This window comes from Semicossyphus pulcher, unplaced genomic scaffold, assembly GCF_022749685.1.
Source record: "Semicossyphus pulcher isolate SPU_LCO1_2020_fin unplaced genomic scaffold, fSemPul1.0.p SCAF_7, whole genome shotgun sequence".
Lineage (NCBI taxonomy): Eukaryota > Metazoa > Chordata > Actinopteri > Labriformes > Labridae > Semicossyphus > Semicossyphus pulcher.
In genome coordinates this window covers 29533967-29550794 of record NW_027211748.1, presented here as the reverse complement: position 1 = coordinate 29550794, position 16828 = coordinate 29533967, and the positions used below count along the sequence as shown (strand labels likewise).

Below are 16828 nucleotides of genomic sequence, written 5' to 3'. Positions count from 1 at the left end.
TTCTCTGCAGAGCATGGGATTGTCAGTTGAACCTCTGTGCCACAAGTTTGTAAAATAAAACACTTCCTGAGGCAGAACTCTAAGCCCACACCAAGCTTGATAAATGACAAGTGATGGCCATGTTTGGGGAATCACCCAGTCCTAATGAGAGAAGCAGGTTGACACAGCCTAAAAGGACCTTCTGAGAGGCAAAAAATAACCCCAAAGACCCACAAGAGCAGCAGAGGAGCCGAGCAGGAATATAAAAATAGAGAGTCCATGTCAGAGTGATCAGCTGTGAGCTCCATCTGCCTGTGGAGGCTTCAGGGACGCCGCTGACTCCAAGCCTGGGGCTGGATGACAGCTCATCAAGATGACTGACAGGTGCTGGAGCGAGATCAAAGAGAAAGAGGAGGGCGGGGCCAACAGTACATCTTGTGCAAGGTCTAAAAAGAAGTTGCATGGCAAACCTTTAAAGTCAGGCTGATGGGGTGCTTTAAAACAAAGAGTGGAGGGCCTTATGTCTTCATATTTTGGGGTCTAAATCACGAACAAAACGTTGAACACCATGACGCAGGTTGTAATGGCTGCAATGTAATCCTCAGGAGGACACACGGCCAATCACAGTGCGTCCACTAAGATCCCTACAGAGATGGACCTTTTTGTTACAGAGGAAGATGTTTTTTTTAAAACCAGAAATAGCTGTGTCATCGCTCTCTTCAGAGCCACCAGACTCCAATGAAAAAAGCAGTTACCTTTTACCTTGTTGGGCACAGATGTGGCTGGTGTACTGCTGCCTCCAAAGTATGTTTCTGTTATGTGTGCTACAAAAAGATTGTGTTGGGTCCAAACTAACTATTTAAAACATCAAAGTCATGTGAAACAAAAATCAAACCTCCCATGTTCTGCAAGGTTTAATGACTGTTTTTGACAATGGAGTCTGGCAGCTTTAACGAGAGCAATAAAACGTGTGTTTCTGGTTTAACGAAATCATCTTCCTCTTGAACAAAAAGGTCTCTGTGGGGCTCCTGTCTGTAATGTCGTTTGCAAACATCTGACAATATGAACCTGTCCGCGGCAAACACAAAAACCTTTTTGTACCCATTTGTCATTTAGTCTCAAAAATATAAAACAATAGGGCCCAGGTTTGATCATCTGAAGAATGAGAGATGCTGTACCGTACCTGGATGGAGTACATGATGATTCTGAAGCAGGAGACGGCAAACTCATTGGGGTCCCACAGGTGGTGGTTGTCCAGGTGACTGTCGACAGAAGACAAAAGAAGAAGATCATTAATACTGACCCGTTATCAACAGCAGCATGAAGTCGATTCTTCTGCCCGTCTCAAACAGGCACACTGTGGTTATCGTGAACAGCTGGTTCACAATAACGCCAGACTTTAAAGGGGGGTATTATGCTAACCTTCGTATTTCAATCTGACACCCGTAGTTTAGCATCATTTACATTTAAAAACACTCCTAACTTTTCTCACACAGGTGCTCTGTGCAGGTCCTCATACAGCCTCTGTCTGAAACCACTCAGTCAGCTCTGTCCCTTTAAGAAGACCCGCCCCTATAGGCCTGCCTGGTGCTAACTCCAACATACTTTTACCTACAGATTAGAAACTTCACCCACGTTTAGTATAGACATCCAACATTGTTTCAAACTATAGAGGATAAAGAAACAGTCGTCATCATGTCTTTCAAATCATAAGAAGGAGTTGCCCACAGACTCTCGGATAAAGATAGACAGATATAATTAGATAATGCAGAGGAGGATCAAATAGACGAGCAGCATAAAAATGTAGGGAAACAAGAAGAGAAAACCTGAGACATCCCACCACTGATCTTAGGTACACCCATGTTATTCATCTGGAACTTTGCTCTGAAGCCACAGAGGTGAGATAAACATCAGGTCAGAGGTCTTCTAAAACATCATGTGGGTGCTGAAGAAGACGTACAGATGAGTGTGAGTGGGTGACGGAGGATGACAGATTTACTAATCTCCGTGGGAGCCGACCTGCAGCCTCAAGGTAAAATCATCTATTACATACATCTGCTATTTATGTCTGCAAACACAAACCGACACACGGGCAGGAGGTTGCCTTATTCACCCACCTACTTACAGCAAGAGGAGCGTCAGCAACATCACAGACTTCAGAGCTTTAGCACACCAAACAGACTTTAGAAGAGACTTTCAGGTTCGGTCCGTAAACAGCCGGTAAGGTCGGTAACTCTTATCCCACATTAAGAACAGGGTTTGTGGATATGACGACGTCCAGAGTGAAACATTGTCATAGAAGGTTTGATCGCTGTTTGAAGACGTCCAATCGGTTGGCTGCTCCAACACTCTCTACGCCAGTGATGACCGTCTGAGAATTCGTCTACTTTAATCCAGACTCTGTACAATCTCCTCTCCTGCTCAATGTGAATGTCTTCATCTTTAGCCGATGCCTGCCAGTAATCGGCGATGGAGGAAGACATGTTGCATCAGCCAAACCCTACTTTGGGATATCTGAACAACGACTTTGTTTAAGCTAGGTACTGATGTGAGCATGCTAACGTCCTCAAATGCCAACGCTAACATCGTACCCAGATCAATGTCTGCAACCAAATATCTGCTTCTCATAACTATCACGAAATACAGTTGAGGAATTCATTAGTTCATTATGTATTCGGTTATAAACTAAAGTGTTGGTGAAGGAGCTAGATAAAAAGTTAGAGGGTCATTATCTGAGGAGAGCACATCTGTACCAGATTTAATGACAACTCACGTAACAGTCAAGACATTGGCCTTCAAATTGAGGATGCATAGTGGCACCAAAGGACAAGTGAAGGTGTCACCACAGTAACTGTGATTTATCGTCTAAGGAAGATCTGCTGCCAATCGGCCTGTTACATTCTGAGACATTTTACAGGATGAATGAAAAGTTTGACCTACTGGTAGCCGAGAAGATAAATTAGGAAACCACCAAAGTCAATAACAGGATTCATCTTCTGGGCAACACTTGCAGTTATACACAGAGCCTACCGTCACGATCATATATAGTTAAAAAGCCCATACAAGTGAAAACACAGAGTCAAGTGTAAAACATGGACAACAAAGACTTCATTTGATGTGGACGCTGAACTCTGAGAACATTTTTACGTCACTTTTATCTTTTATTGAAAGTCTTTTAACCTTTTCTTTCGTTGGCTGGTTTAGTGTGTTGTCTGTGAAGGACAACAACAGCCTGAACTACGTCGTTAAAGTCTGCTCCTTGAGCTCCCTCTGGACGAAACATGTGCTACAGAAAGCCGAGAGGATCATAAGTCAATCGGACCACATTCTGTCATCTGAGTTCTCTTTAATGCCCTCAGGGTGGCGCTATCTTGACCCACCTTGGAGAACAAACAGATCCTCCAACACTTGTATTCCTGATCAATGCAGACAGCAGTAATTGATTTTTGGACAGTTCCCATGCACTTGTGTTCTGTTACTCCGTCACACTGTAGACATGCTCTGGCTTCTCACTTGGTGACCTGTGTGTCTGCCTTCATGGTCTGGCTCAGATTCCTTCCTCTGTCGTCCCTGACATGTTGTTATTGTGTGAATGCTGCTGAGACTGCTGTGTTGTTGCGTCTTTCTTCATGTGACTCGGTAGGCTGTGAAACTGAATTGCCCTCTGGGATAAATGAAGATGTCTGAGACTGAAACAAACAGATTGAAGATGCTCCACATAAACAGGTCAAACAGATTAAACGGGCCCAGTAAGTATTTTTCTTTTGCCAGTGTTATGAAAAGGTTTAATAAGCTCTCCTGAACCAACTGAAATTCATCGTGAACGATTTAACCAGAAAACTTCCTGACTGCATTCGCTCACCTGCCCTCAGTCCTGATGTTCTTCTTCTTCTCTAACGTATGATGGTAGCTGGAAACATTAGTGCCACCTACTGGACTGGAGATGAGCAAGGCATGCTGTAGTGTTGCTTGATAAAGAGCGACACAATAACCACAAAGACATAAGAGAGGAAGGGAGATTTCCACCGGACGCGTATACAAAAGGATCTTTATCTTCATCAGTTGAAGTTTGCGCTTTAGCAGCTCAACCTGTCGGGGCTTCACGTGTTAATATGATGCGCTGTGATTTTCTGGAAGCGATGACGTCTACTGACATTTTTATAAATGTCAGAGCCCACTGAGGTTACCTTTTTAATCTTAAATGTTTCACCATTAACCATGTTTCAAAGAAGAAACCAGGCACTCTTTGCAGTCAGTCACTTAGCAACAATGTTGTTATGACTCAAACCGCTCGGACGCTATCAAAAATACCACCTCTGTTCTTTTAGGAAGCGACAACAACCGGTCGAATGGACTGAAAGGCGGCCAAAATAGTGAATTTTACAAGTTTAGAAGTTAAAAAATGTACCTCCCCTTCCCTTTTAGAAACCTTCCAGGCGCTGAGGCGGGATCAATGATTGATCACTTGAAAGAGACCACATTTTTTGTAATTGGTCAAAAGTTTGACAAAGAAAATCAAAGGTCAGCGGGTTAAAACCTTCACAGATCATGTTCAGATCAGACCTTTCATACACCACGAGCACTGTTTGTATTCCTGTCTTTCAGGAGTCGAATGTTATTACTTTTCATTGGTGTGAGAGCTGTCGGAGCAGCTCTGGAACCCAGGAGGTCATCAGGAACGTTTCAAACCTCCCTCTCATCTTTCTGCTCTCCGACCTTGAGGAGCTTTTTTTGATCCACACACCATTAACGCCTCATTCATGTCTGCCAGAGTAACCCACGGCCCCTGGCCAAACGCTGGCATCGACTTTGTGTCAGTCCCAATCGAAAGGTTTTTCTCTTCTCACAGTGTCTGGCCGACTGTACCTCCATGTTTCTGCAGGATTGTTTGTAACTGATGGGCTGATTGAAGCGGAGCAGATCTTTCAAGCTGAACTGAAAGGGCCTCACGTCAGTCAGAGGTTCGAGTCAGCAGCTCATTTGTTGTTGTGAATAGTAAACTCTGAATGAAACTGCTTGTTTCTGACAGCGACATCAGTTCTTAATATCCCCGAACGCTTTTAAATCTTTGGTGAATCTGTCGAGTCCACGCTGGCGTATCACCTGCTGTATAAGGTTATGCCTGTTCATTGCTGAAACTATGTGTTGCTGGATTTGTTTAGCTCCCCTTGTCAAAGACATTTCTGATCTCAGTGGGACAAACTGGGTCAAATAAAGGTTAAATAAGAAAACGTTACATATCACAGATATTATCATGATATTAATACCCAGAATTGATCAGGGCTTCACCTGCAGAGCCAACGATCGGCAGCGTCATCGTTATGTTTTTTCTCTTTTGTGTCTTTTTAAGGTCGTTTTGATTCTCAGGGTCGACAGTCTTTGCACCTTTGTGGTAGTTTTGTGTCTCTCTGTGGCCTTATTGCGCCCCTTTGTGGTGGTAATGAGTTGCTTAGCGATGCAGTCACCTTTTCCGACATCTTGAGTACGTTTTAAATGTTATTTCATGAAGCCAATATTGTTTAAAGAAAACATGTAACATTTCACTGATTGTAAAAAGAAATGTTGCTTTTGCTCTTAAAAGTTAGCAGTGTTTATATTCTGCATGGTTTGTTATCAGTCTGCAGGATTCATGTAGTACTATCTCCTGTGGCACTTAAAGCACAACCTTTATCATCACACTAAGGTAAGGTACTTTCTTTATTAAGTGTCAGATCAGAAACGTGTACCGTAACAGCTCTTAAGACAAACTTGTGTTGAGACCAACTGTGGTAAACATCCGAGGAGGATTCAGTTAAAATAAAGCGTCGCAGCGGCCGTCTTTAACAGTCTGCCGGGGCTGATAAAACTAGTGCCAGTAAATGAACGGCTTGGGAAAGAAGAAGGACGGCATTCAGAGAGAGACATGAGAGAACAGAGTGGGAGGAAGAGATGGAGAAAGGCAGAACGGAGAGGAAAGAAAAAGCAGAGGACAGCGATAAAGAGGATTGGAAGCTGGCTGTGTGAGAACAGTTCACCAACATGACGTCAATCCAAACCCCCAAACCCCCCCCTTAACCCCAATCCCTGCTATTTATAGTGTGAAGACGCCCCCCCCTTCCTCCTCCTCTTCGTCCCTGCAGGAGCTCTGCAGGAGGAAAACTGGTTTCACCCACAGACAGACAGACGAGGAGCGCAGCGGCGGTTTGATCGGGAGAAAAACTAAAGAACGGACTGCAGTGACGAATGTGGCCAAAGTGCATCTTAATAAAGCCTCAGAGTCCATCTGCACATTTACAGTTTTCAGGAGAGCCTGCTGAGAAACATATACCCAAGATGCCTGCTATATGTTCCAGTACTGAGGATGCTGCTTAAAATAAGCTAACAAAACTGGTCAAATAATCCAACCAGACTGTTTACTTAGAGTTACAGCTGTAAGAAGATTTCAGTTTGGTTCTCTCTGGCGCCTCTGATGGTAAACGGTAACTGCAGGAGGACACAGACGGCTCCGGTTGTAACTCCTGATTTTCCTGGCTGACGGTCGCTTTCCTTTTCAGACTGTTTGCTTCATCTGAGCGTCGAGTTTGTTTCTTCTTCTTTGGATTTTCACTTCTTGTTGAAGTTGTATCTGTAGTCATCCATCTTTTCTTTGTTTGTTCAGCCATAGTAGATTACTGTTTACTCGCAACACTTGCAGAGAGCAGAAAAGCAGCCGCTTAGCTCCGCCTCCGCCACAGACACCCAGTCCATAATAACACTATATACTGCAAATACAAAGGCTTTCATCAGTGGGCCATCGGCTCAGTCACCGTTGTGTGACCTCATTCTGCGACAGACAGAGACCTAACAGACATCTATTTACATGAAAGTCTTCCAGATTATCACTTTTAGTAAGCGATCTTTGATTTTACTCATTTATTTTTAATCTTCCTTCCTCCCGTCTTTGGCTTAATTCAGCAGCTTTTATCTCTACCAGAGATGCTGTTTCCCGACTGTTAGCTTCGACTTTCGTTTGCAGCTAGACTTCTATCTTTGACATCAGTTATCTCCTGTTAGCAATTAGACTGACCTTTGTTAGCTGATGTTAGTTACTTACCTGTTATTTTTGAGACTTGTTTTAAGCAACATAACAGCCACCAATCCAGCAGCTAAGCAGACGGGTAGTTTTGTGTTAGTCACCACAGGCTTTTATCGACCAGTTTCTGACTGCTGTCTTTGACTTCTACTGTTTTCTACTGTTAACTTATAACGGCTTTAACGTTTAATTTAGACAGTAACTTGAAACAAAGTTTCAATTAAAGAAGGTCACAGGTGGATATAGGAGTGTATATGAGACACATTAGGGCTGTGGAAACTCACCAACATAATCTACATCATCCTCTGTGGTAATGCATGTATCAGTCCCTCCAGGAAGTTGCTGCGAGACTGACAGCTGATCCGTTCAAACCAGGCTGCGATGTGATCGTCTCACTTTCCCGAGCTTCCTAATCCGGCCATGTTTCTGTGCTGAAAACTGTTAGCCTTCCACTTAGCCTCTTCCTGATGCCTTGTGTCGAGTCTATTGACCAATCAGAGGCTGTGTTCCTCACTTTCCACCAACCAGAGGCTGTGATACTGATGTTGCAGTGCGGAATGAGAACTGCATGGCTATTGACTTTAGTGTCATTGAGATTTTTACACATTTGATTTTTGGTCTCGTCACAGAAATCAACAGGAAGTGATGTCAGAAAACAAAGATCTCGCTCAGCCAATAGATGGCTTTATTGGAGTGCTTGTCCCGGTCGCTCACAGAGGATGCGTGACGTGTTAAAGAGACAAAAACACACTTTAAAGCTGCTTCTCGAAATCCATCCAATCAGGTCCACCACAGGTGTCCTGTTGGTCTCTCTTCCCCTGGGGCAGTGTGTTCGTCACCGCTTCTTTGTTTACTACAAAAGTTTATACATATTTATCACCTCGCACAGTAAAATATTTAAAGCCTGCATCACAAAATAAGATGAGCTGAATAAAACATGACCTTTGAGAGTCCTGCAAACCTGCTGTCACTTTTCTGGATCACTCCGTCTGGTCCCCTAGTTTCTATCAAGTGTCCTCAGCGACACTCACTGTTAGAGCTTTGTTCACACACCTCTGCCTTCCTCTGTCACTCTAATATCATCACTCAGAGGGTTTACAGAGGAAGAAACAACACAGAAGCCAGAGCAGGTCTCTGCACTCACTGCACCAACTGATATGTCCTCGCCTGGCCTGCAGGGGGCGCAGGACGCCAGTGAGTCAGTGGCCAGAGCTGGAGGTGACTCTGAGATCATGCTGCTTGAACACAAACACACATATTTACAGAAACAGACTGAGAGTGTGAGGATGACACACAGTCCTGTGTCGAGTGTCAGACCTGAGATACGCGCTCAGGTGTTGCTGGGTAAAATTTGAAACAGACCTGACTGCAGAACAGCTGTCAGGGCTGCACACAACAATTTAAAGATGTTTGCAGTGTGCGCCCTCTTTTTACATATTTTGGGTCTGAATAACTAACAGGGAGAAAGACTTTTGGAATATCTCCAGCAGATCGCTTCAGCCGGCAGCTCTGATACGGCCTGTAATGGCTGCAACATCGGCCTTTGGGGCTGACGCGCAAAATCAAAGAGCGTCCACTAAGTTCTTGTTGTTTCCACTGACAGGCTCAGACTGTGTGTGACAACATTACAGAAAGGATCCCTACAGAGAGAGACCTTCTTCTTACAGAGGAAGATGATTTATTTAACCACAAACAGACGTTGTAATTATTTTAACCCAAATCATTTTGTTTCCTCGTGTAATCAGGTCGTTCTGGTGTCTAAAACTTCCCAAACTGCGACCCTTTCCAAATGTTGGAAACCACGTGTTCATTATTGTTGAGATAAAATGCTTCTCACTGAACCTTATTTTGAAAGTCTAACCAGACGCAGCATAGTTATTATTACTGACCGTGGAGGCTCGCATGTGTAAAACTGACACCAGGGTTATTTTGAAGCGTAGGGCCGCTGACCAAGCTGCTGTATGTAACAAGTGGGTCCAGCAGGTTCAGTTATTATTCGCCATGATTAGACCAAATGTTTCTCACATTATGCAACATTTGGACATAAAACACGTTTGATTAAAACCTTTCCTCCTCCTCCTCCTGGTGATTTAGTTACTCTGGCAAAGAAGTAATTTTGCTGCGAGACGGACAGCGACAGAGTGATTCAAACAGACGTTTAATAAAGCCTGGATGGAAAGAAAGGGGGAGGGGGAGTTTGACAGACAGGTGTAGAGGAAGAGGAGAAACACCTGCTGTACCTGGGAAACAGCAGTGTAAAGACATGTAATAAAAGCAGTTTGTTTTCCAGTGCTTTTTTGCACCAGTTTAAACTCAAATGTGTAAAAGAAAATGTCATAATGAAAGAGGAGCTGCAGAAAACATATTTTGGCGGGTTAATAACAAATAAAGACCATAGTCTACATCTAACCTATACAGTAAACGTATATCGATTAAAACACACAGGTAATGATGCATTTTATACCAAAAAGAAAGTCGTTAATCTGAGGTCGTTGAAAAGTCAAAGGCAGCGCTGAGCGACTGCGTGTGTTTGAGGTCAGCTCAAGGTCGGCTGTCAGAAAGGAGAAAAGAGGGAATGAAGAGGAAAACACGGCGAGCCTTAAACCAATTAAGTGAAAAAGCTCTGAGGCAAGAAGGAACGCAATGAAACAAATTGGACGGAAAGAGTGAGAAGAGGAGAAATAATTAAATGCAGCTCGGTTCTTGAAGAGACGCTGCAGAAGTCAAGCAGTCACATTAATACGATGTAATTAAGTGTTAATGGCAGCATTAAGAGGCCCCCTGATTGAAACCCCGAGCAGGCTTCGTTACTGTTATTACAGATCAACTTCTTTACTACTTGTCACTCCGATTTAAGGCTGAAAAGAGCAAAGGTGAGTTCCTTGATATTCAGAATACTAAAATCAAATAGTACTTTGTAACTGGGAAGCTCTGGATTTCAATCAGATAATCATTATTGAGCGCAAACCACAGACAGCAGGAGTCATGAGATGGTTCACGATGGATAAAAGACAGTTGCATCGCCTCAGAGCAGAACAAGACGGCCATCAACACAAGTCAACCTATTGGTTGCATTTGCACTTTTCGATTGTTTTGTATAAAAGGAACATGCACGATACGTTTAAAGTGCAATATAAGTATTAAGTAGATGTCATTAGTATGTGCTACTTATGTTGTATTATTAAAAAACAACACAAAAATATACAACTGTGATGACAGCTATGTGTGCATATGTCCCTCTGGGACAAAAAGTATATTGCATTGTATCGCATCGCATCGTACCATATCGCATCGCATCGTACCATATCATATGGTATCGCATTGTATCGTATCGTATCAGATCGGATCATATCGTTTGTATTGTATCGAATCGTACCATACCGCATCGTATCGTACCATATTGTATCGTAACGTATCGTACCGTACCGTACCATATTGTATCGTATCGTAACGTATCGTACCATATTGTATCTTAACGTAGCATATCATATCGTATCATATCGTAACGTACCGTACCGAACCGTATCGTATCGTATCGTACCATATTGGAAGTTAATGATTTAAACAAATAAATCAGATAATGTACAGACAATTGAGCTTTATTCCCACAATTTTTATAAATTATTCTTTTCTTGATATAATATTGTCTGAGTGACGTTTTTTGAGACCAAGACTAGACCGAATAAAGATGTGTCAAAGAAAAGACTGATACCTTCAAAGGTCGTGTCCGGACAAGGACAATGGACCAGTACATCGGAGGAGACAGGGACATACGCTGCTCTAGTCTCTACATAGCACTGTCTAGAAATCTTACAGCTTCACAGAAATGTATGGGAAAGTCCTGCACCATCCAAGGGTACAGCTCTCATGCTAAAATACCAACAAAGCCGATAGTGTAGAGCAGCAGACCTGTTAGCACAAGCTTCTACTTTCTTTGTCTCTTCTTGCTTTGATGTCTTTCTCTTCCCTCTCTCTCTTGTGACAGACGTTGGGTAAAGTGTCATTATGGCTCAGACCTCCAGGCGCCTTACTATTGATTGTTTGTAACATGTAAGTGATGTAGGAACTGCAGCTTATTCTGCTGTTGCACTCAGTATACGTCCTGTTTACTGAATAATCGTTCTCTGTCTTTAAGACACACCTCAGAGGGAGGAGTGAGCTCGTTCGTCCTGACTGAGGATTTATTGGTGTGACTGTCGGTGGTTAATCAACATCTGGTTGATAATTACGGCAGTTGATTTAGTTTAAAATTTATAGCTGGTGGATTTGATGTATCGTTCATGATATTTACTTCATTCTTATTGGTCTCAGAATTATTCTTTGTTTATCTGTGACCAAAGAAAGCACTGGAAGCTGGTCAACCAAGAATAATAATAGAATACATGACATATCATCCTTTCATCCACATACAAATATTTGTTCAATATTTTGTATCATATCGTACAAAAAATAATGCACGATTTGTGACGTTATCCTACAAATGTCCCAGGTCATCATTTTTACCTCCTTTACTTTCTGTTTTAAGGTACACTTAAGCATCTGACATCTGATAGCTTGCTGCCGTAACTCCACAATTTCCCAATATTGGATCAATAAAGTCCATCCATCTGTCAATCTATCCATCCATCTCTCCATCCATCCATCAAATCTGTCTGTCTCTCTCTCTCTCTCCATCCATCCATCCACAGGCACAGTTGAGCATCTCTTTTAAAAGGGACTCTTCCATTGTCAGTTGTTTAAAGCTACTTTAACATCAGTGTAAAGGTAACCAGTGTTTGTTTCAAGGTACCCTTTGTGTCCGTCTTAGAGTAGACTTTAGCATCTCCTGTGTCTGTTTTAAGGGGCAGACACAGTGTTTGTTCTGAGGTAAACTTTGGTACATTTCTTCAAAGTATTTATTTTAAGATACACTTAAGAATCTGTTTGAATGTACTCTCACGTCTGCTGTAAAACACCCTGTACAATCTGTTGATGTCTTCCTGTGTAAGATGTGGCTACATGAACCATTGTGTTTGGTTGGGCTGAGTACAGTTTACGCTCAGTGATGGGGGGATGATGAATGGATCCCATAAAGCACATCCTAATTTGTGTGGCCCATCCATTATTCCCGACTGCCACCCTAAACGGTCTAAATTAGTCTTCCTGATAAGCCAGCCTCCCTCTGCCTCGAGTAACACCCCCATATTGGCTCACTATTACTCCTGTCCTATTAATGCTATACTGTATTAATCAGTGTATTAAATAGGTATGAACAAAGGGTAGATGTAATTCTTTCTGAACGAGTCAGACACAATTGTGTGTGTGTGTGTGTGTGTGTGTGTGTGTGTGTGTGTGTTCAGCACCGTATGAGGACACATCAACATTAAAAGCAGCTTGAACAGCATGAGTCAAACATGGTCCCAGCGTTACGAGCAACAGGCCCCTGGGAGCCCATGATGTTCACACCAATAATGACTCCTCGACTCGAATGGCCCCGGGCAGCAACACCATCCTCTGAGTGTTCACACTCGATATCACTCGTGTCATTCCTGCTACTGCTGCCACTCATCGTACTATCTAAGAGTGGCATGATAATTGATAGAGCTTTGAGAATACTTGTTATACGTGTGCATGAAAGTTTGACATAGACAGATGAGAATGGGTGAAATTAAGGGCTGGGCAGTTGGGGTGGGGATGGTCACATGGTCATGTTAAATATCTCTCGGCAGTAAAGACTGGATGATTATTGACTGAAAGGGTTCTCTCACTTGAGTCTTCTTTGTTGCAGTTCAGCTGCAGCGTTTCGCTGTGATCTGTTATGTTATTAATAATTCAAATGTGGCAGCGCTCCAAAATTCACAGCATGTTCAGTGCAGCGTTTTCGCAAGATGACTGTAACCAAGTCAAGTCTGATCAGCTTTCCTGCTTATAAGTCTCAAGTGGAGTCTCCGTGCATACAGACAGCCCTTGTGTGTCTGTTGCAATGTTGGAATCCATCGGTTGTTGTCTGACGTCGACATAGCCTGTGGAAGCAGGATGACTTTTCAGGGCTTCTGGTGTAGCTAGCGGTAACGCGGATAAGCAATACCAGGTAACAACTTCCTTTTCCATGAGCTGGTCAGTGTGTAGTCCGACTAGCAACCTGAGACGCGAGATTGGAGATAAAACGGCCGATTAATATCTGTACTTATATCTAGATATCTATTCATTAAGATTAATTAAAAGCTAAGGCGTAGTAAGACAAGAGCTGAAAGGTTCTTGTCACTTTTCCTTCAAAGTGAAAGCAGAAAGTTTCCCCTCGTCTACAGATTCTGCAGTCGTATGCAGATGTGTGTTTATAAAGAATACTTTAAGGGCTGTTTCAGTACAAACAGGACAGGATTTAGGTTTCAGGAGAACCGCTCAGGACCATGCAGAACCTTTATTTTACATGTCAATGGATGGTAAGTCGGCCTACCGTTTCTGTCTGTCTGACTCTACTGTGCCGCTGTCGTACAATGAAAGTATATCTGGTTTGTCTCCAATGTCTGCTTGGATCCATGTGAATGCAGCAAAGTACTTTACTGTTATGTTTGGCATTTTCAGTTGGACCAGCATCCAAACTCCGTCCCTGGAGCTTCACTGCTAACACGGCTAAAAATACTAAACACACAAAAACCCACAAATTAAAATTTCTGCACGAGCCTTTCCTCCCGAAGCTGCCGGGGATAAAAGGACCAAAGTGAAGCCGGCACTCAGAGCGGCTCAGCGGAGCAGAAACAGACTGTGACAGAGAAAATCTCAGCGGGCCTTTGGCCGTTCGCTTGGTAATTGTCCAATTTATGCGAACCATGCTGAGTGGCGGGGCAGCGCGGGGGAAATAGGAGCAGCGATGAGGATATTCAAATCCCAGGAGGGATGGACGGTCACCGGGTGGCGGCGGTGTGCAGCGCTCACACGGCAGCCGCCTGTGCGATAAGAGAGCTCATTTAATTTCCTCTGTGTGCTGGGAGTCTGCGTGTGTGCGTGTGTGCGTGTGTGCGTGTGTGCGTGTGTGCGTGTGTGCGTGTGCGTGTGTGTGTGAGAGAGAGAGAGAGAGAGAGAGAGAGAGAGAGAGAGAGAGAGAGAGAGAGAGAGAGAGAGAGAGAGAGAGAAAATGAATGTAAGAAGAAGAGGGAGAGGGAAAGTGTGTTTCTGTGTGCATGTGTTTCAGGTCTGTCTGGAGGTGTGTGTGTGTGTGTGTGTGTGTGTGTGTGTGTGTGTGTTATTGGGTTAGGGTTATTTGCTGTAATGTCCCCTCTCCTGCTGGGTGCATCACGACTCCAACATGTAATAAAGCAGATTAGGACTCTGAATGCTGCAGTGATTCTCTGCGTACGTTGCCTTCATTTAGAATAAAACACTGTGGCATTCAGGCCGCGTTCACGTCAGGGATGTTGCAGCATTTTTAATCAACCCTGCTATTATCATCAAATAGATTTAAATTTAAAACAACACACAGACAAATAGAAATTTATATCTCTCCTCAGACGCAATGAACGCAAATACTGTCCAAGCCAGCTACAGGAAATGACAACAAATGTGTGTAAGCAGAAAAAGGGTCCACCATGTTCTTATTTAGCTTTGTATGGAGGGAGGGGGCTTTATAGGAGAGATAAGAGGTGAGACAGATGAGTTCTAAAGATGATAAGGTGGGAGGGCCGACTGGTTTTACTGTCTGTCCTGTAACCGCACCCGAAGTGGACTAAGCCACCGTGACAGCCATTCGTTTTCAGTTTAACATTTTGGTCAAAGTCTGCTTGGGCTTTTGGGGCCAGAAGTGGACGATATGGTGGAGCTAGAGAGGAGCGAGGAGAGCTGTTCACTTATGAGACAGAAGAGAGCTTATGGAATGCACCTGCCGCTTGTGAAGGTAAGCCAGGTAAACAAAAAGAACCGGTCTTCTCATCATTACAGAGCACCGCCTTCTAAGCTGGAAAAAGCCAACAACAATCCTGACTCCCTGCACGGGCCGCCACAGATACATCAGAGTTTGACAAACACTGAACGAGCTATCAGCTCAGGTACGCAGGCACAGATACCTGCTGATTAGTGCTAACATATAAATAAATGAACACTAGAATTTAGTCAGCTGGAGCACACGCTTCCTGGACAGTCTGTTAGAACAGAAAACGCAGCACAAACACGGCCCAGAGGTTACGTTCAGTGACTGAATTAGCTGAGGTGACAGCTAGCAGACAGCTAGCAGCTCCCACCTGTCACTCAAAGAGGCCACGCCCCTAATGCTGCGTCACAAGTCTTGATATAATGTAAACAGGTGAGTTGTATAAAGATTCTCCCCGTACAGTTGTCATGAAGAGAGAAATGAGCTATAGAGACCCAAACTGTTTTTTGTACCAGGCTGTAAACATGTTTATTTCTGCTGTAAAGTTTAACATGGGGCTCTATGGGGACTGACTCACTGCTGGAGACAGCCTCAAGTGGACACCAGAGGAACTGCAGCTTTTGGGACTTCCACGCAGGCTTCATGTTTCAGACCCAGACCCAGAACTGACCCCGCTCCATATAGTAATGTCTCTGAAAGGTTGTAGCCTCAGCTCAGAGTTGACACATTATTAAAGAGACAATCACACAACGTTCAGGTACTCACACCAACACGGGTCGGACAGCGTTGTTCATGTTGCCGTAGGCCGCCCGGCCCAGCAGCTCTCTGAAGCAGCTCTCTGCCAGCGCCGCCGGGTTCTCCTCACCATCCTGACCCGCCCCCGAGGGTGTACCGGGGTGCCCCGCCCTGTCACAGAGAGAGACAGGATTTAGAAAGTACATCCATAAAAATCAAGAGACTCCTGCTCGCATTATTTCCTGAGCAGCGGGACAAAGACACCACACAGACACGAGCTGGATTATGATTGTGTTAGCATATCACATATATATAATTTAACCATGTCCTGAAATCCAGTTAAAGGGACTGGAAAGAGATGAGTTATCCATCGTAGCACTCAATTTAACAGAAAATACAAGAATCTTGAAGAAACTCAATGAGTCTGAATGTGAGGCTGAACCGAGAATCGATTCTTCATATCGCACTCAAAGAATCTGTGAAGAGAGAGAGGGGGATGAGAGAGTGCAGAGTGCAATAACATTAGGAGAGAGGAAGAAAGGAAAAGAGATGGAGAGAGATGGAGGGGGAGAAAGAGGGACTAAAGACTGAAAAGAAATCAATCAGAGCGGCTAAAAAAAGGGAGAAATCAAATGAAAGAGTATCGACCAGACTCAATCAGATACGTGTGTGTGTGTGTGTGTGTGTCTGTGTGTGTGTGTGTGTGTGTGTGTGTGTGTGTGTGGACTCAGTCGTCAAGGAGTTAGAAACACTGCTAAAAATGTCTGGCCAAAATTACAATATACATTTATTTTTAAGCGAAATGAATGATAGAAGCCCAAACACACTCGTATGCTTAATATCGCCATTTCTATGTTTGGACACTTTATCGCTAAAAACATCGTATAAAAAAATATAGTCGTCAGTTCTAGCTTTGAAGAGGTGGTCTTGGATAGGAGAAGGTTAAAATCAGTGTCTCTGACGTTCTTCCGCTGACACCGCAGGCCCGACACGTTAGCTCAGCGTGTTCGTAGGTCAGGATTCCTTCAGTGATTGTGAGTGCGTGGGTTTTACCTGGATTGTTTCCTCCTTTCCAAAACAAACACCTGTTAGTGTTTCTCTGACGCTCCTCAGTTGGGCTTTACGAACTGCGAGCTGAGCTGCTGCTAAATTTAGCTCAACCTAAAGACCCTGGCGTCTGGTTGATTTATATCCATGAGGTTAAATGACACATGTTTTGT

General features: G+C 43.7%; 1 protein-coding gene across 3 annotated transcripts in view; it reads right to left on the bottom strand.

Moving 5' to 3' along the window:
• Nucleotides 1–16828, bottom strand: part of efr3a (EFR3 homolog A (S. cerevisiae)) — a 146132-nt gene that overhangs the window by 32652 nt on the left and 96652 nt on the right. For all 3 annotated transcript variants that reach the window (XM_069684296.1, XM_069684298.1, XM_069684297.1), the window contains exons 8-9: nt 15639–15779; nt 1163–1241 (exon numbers count right to left, since the gene is read on the bottom strand). In XM_069684296.1, coding sequence (XP_069540397.1) covers nt 1163–1241; nt 15639–15779 — 220 coding nt within the window. The remainder of the gene's footprint in view (nt 1–1162; nt 1242–15638; nt 15780–16828) is intronic.